The 1,737-nt window shown below is 41.8% G+C and overlaps 1 protein-coding gene across 1 annotated transcript; it reads right to left on the minus strand.

Moving 5' to 3' along the window:
* Positions 1 to 487: 487 nt before the first annotated feature.
* On the minus strand, positions 488 to 1,132 carry LOC131597008 (uncharacterized). The gene is made up of 2 exons (XM_058869730.1): positions 1,030 to 1,132; positions 488 to 909 (listed from the first exon to the last, which is right to left on the minus strand). The coding sequence occupies exons 1-2, from the start codon at positions 1,130 to 1,132 to the stop codon at positions 488 to 490; spliced, it is 525 nt and encodes a 174-aa protein (XP_058725713.1).
* Positions 1,133 to 1,737: the final 605 nt, after the last annotated feature.

The raw sequence follows: 1,737 nt of genomic DNA on the forward strand, positions 1-1,737 counted from the left end.
AAGAAAACCTCACCGACTTATCATAGCAATTAATGTGAACATGGTTATGCTCTAACCAGTTCATCCCCAAAACCATGTCCAAACCTCTCAACGGCAAGCAAACAAAATCAACAAGAGAGTCTCTGTCGAAAATCGACACGGGACACTTTAAACACATAAGAGAAGTAGTTACCGATCCCTTAGCTGGAGTATCGACAACCATTTCTCCGTTCATAGCAGACAGCACAGGACCCAATCTTTCAACATAATCAGCAGAGATAAAACAATGCGTAGCGCCAGTATCAATAATAGTAATCAAAGGAGTGCTATTAATGAAACATGTACCTCTGATGAGTGCATCCTCAGTAGTGTTCTGAGTTCCCGACAAGGCAAACACATTCCCACTAGATTGCTCCTTATTGGGTTTCTGACACTTGGTTCCAATGTGTCCTTCTTCACCACAATTGAAACAAACCATCTCCTTATGCTTGCATTCAGGCGCTTCGTGTCAAATCTTACCAAACCGGAAACATCTCTTGGTACCAGCAGTACACACAGTGCTCTTGTGACCAACCTTGCCACACTTGAAGCACACAATACCAGCATGAGCATCTCCTCCACTAGTTCTCTTGCCCTCGACCGCTTTCTGCCTACCCTTACCAACTAGAGCATCATAAGGCTTACCACGGCCTTGTTGACTCTTGCCCCACTTCTCATTAATAACACGGTATTGAGCATTGTTGTCCTCCTCATAGATTCGACAATAATCAACCAAATCAGCAAAGATACAAATCTTCTGGTAACTAATTGCCTTCTTAATCTCTGGGCGCAACTCATTCTCAAACTTGATACACTTGAAAAATTCACTATTGGCCCCATCATAGTGTTGGTAAAACTTAGCCAACTCACCAAACTTAGCAGCATCCTCCACTACAGACTAGTTCCCTTGCCTTAGCTCAAGGAATTCAATCTACTTCTTGCCACGGACATCCTCAGGAAAGTACTTCCTTAAGAACTCCATGCGGAACATAACCCACGAGATCTCCTCACCACTAGCTTCCAACCTCCTACGACTCTCTATCCACCAGTCATTCGCCTCGACTGCTAGCATATGAGTCCCATACTGAACATTCTGATCATGGGTGCAATCCATCACACGGAAGATTCTCTCTCTCCTTTAGCCATGTCAATACGCCATCAAGATCATGAATTCCCTTGAAGACAGGAGGGTTCTCTCTTTGGAAGGTAGCAAAATTATGAGATGCAGCATTCTAACCAACATTTGGCTGATGCTCCAAAGCTTAGGCCATCGCCTCCAAAGCAACGGCAATCGCAGCATCATTCATTCCGGCCATCTCATCTCTTCACTACAACATAAAACCAATCAGAACAAAATAACAATACACGATTGTTAGACTACACAACGACACGACACATGGTCAAACAGACCGACCTGCTCTGATACCACTATTCTAACACCCCAAATCTACTCCGCAATTAACACGGAAAATCAGAGTATAAAAGTCTCAAAACAAACATCAAATTTGAGGCGTCACAATTTCGACCTAGACCAAATCATAAAATCATAAACATGCTCATAATTCACAAATACATAATAATATATATCGGAGGGAAACTCATAACTCATTAGTCATTCGATTCAAAAAACTTAGAACTATTATAGTGGAATTCATTAATAACATTAACCAAAATATCACATCTATGCCAATCATGGCAATCAACAAATCCAACATATCT

Source organism: Vicia villosa, linkage group LG4 (assembly GCF_029867415.1).
Source record: "Vicia villosa cultivar HV-30 ecotype Madison, WI linkage group LG4, Vvil1.0, whole genome shotgun sequence".
NCBI classification, from domain to species: Eukaryota; Viridiplantae; Streptophyta; class Magnoliopsida; order Fabales; family Fabaceae; genus Vicia; species Vicia villosa.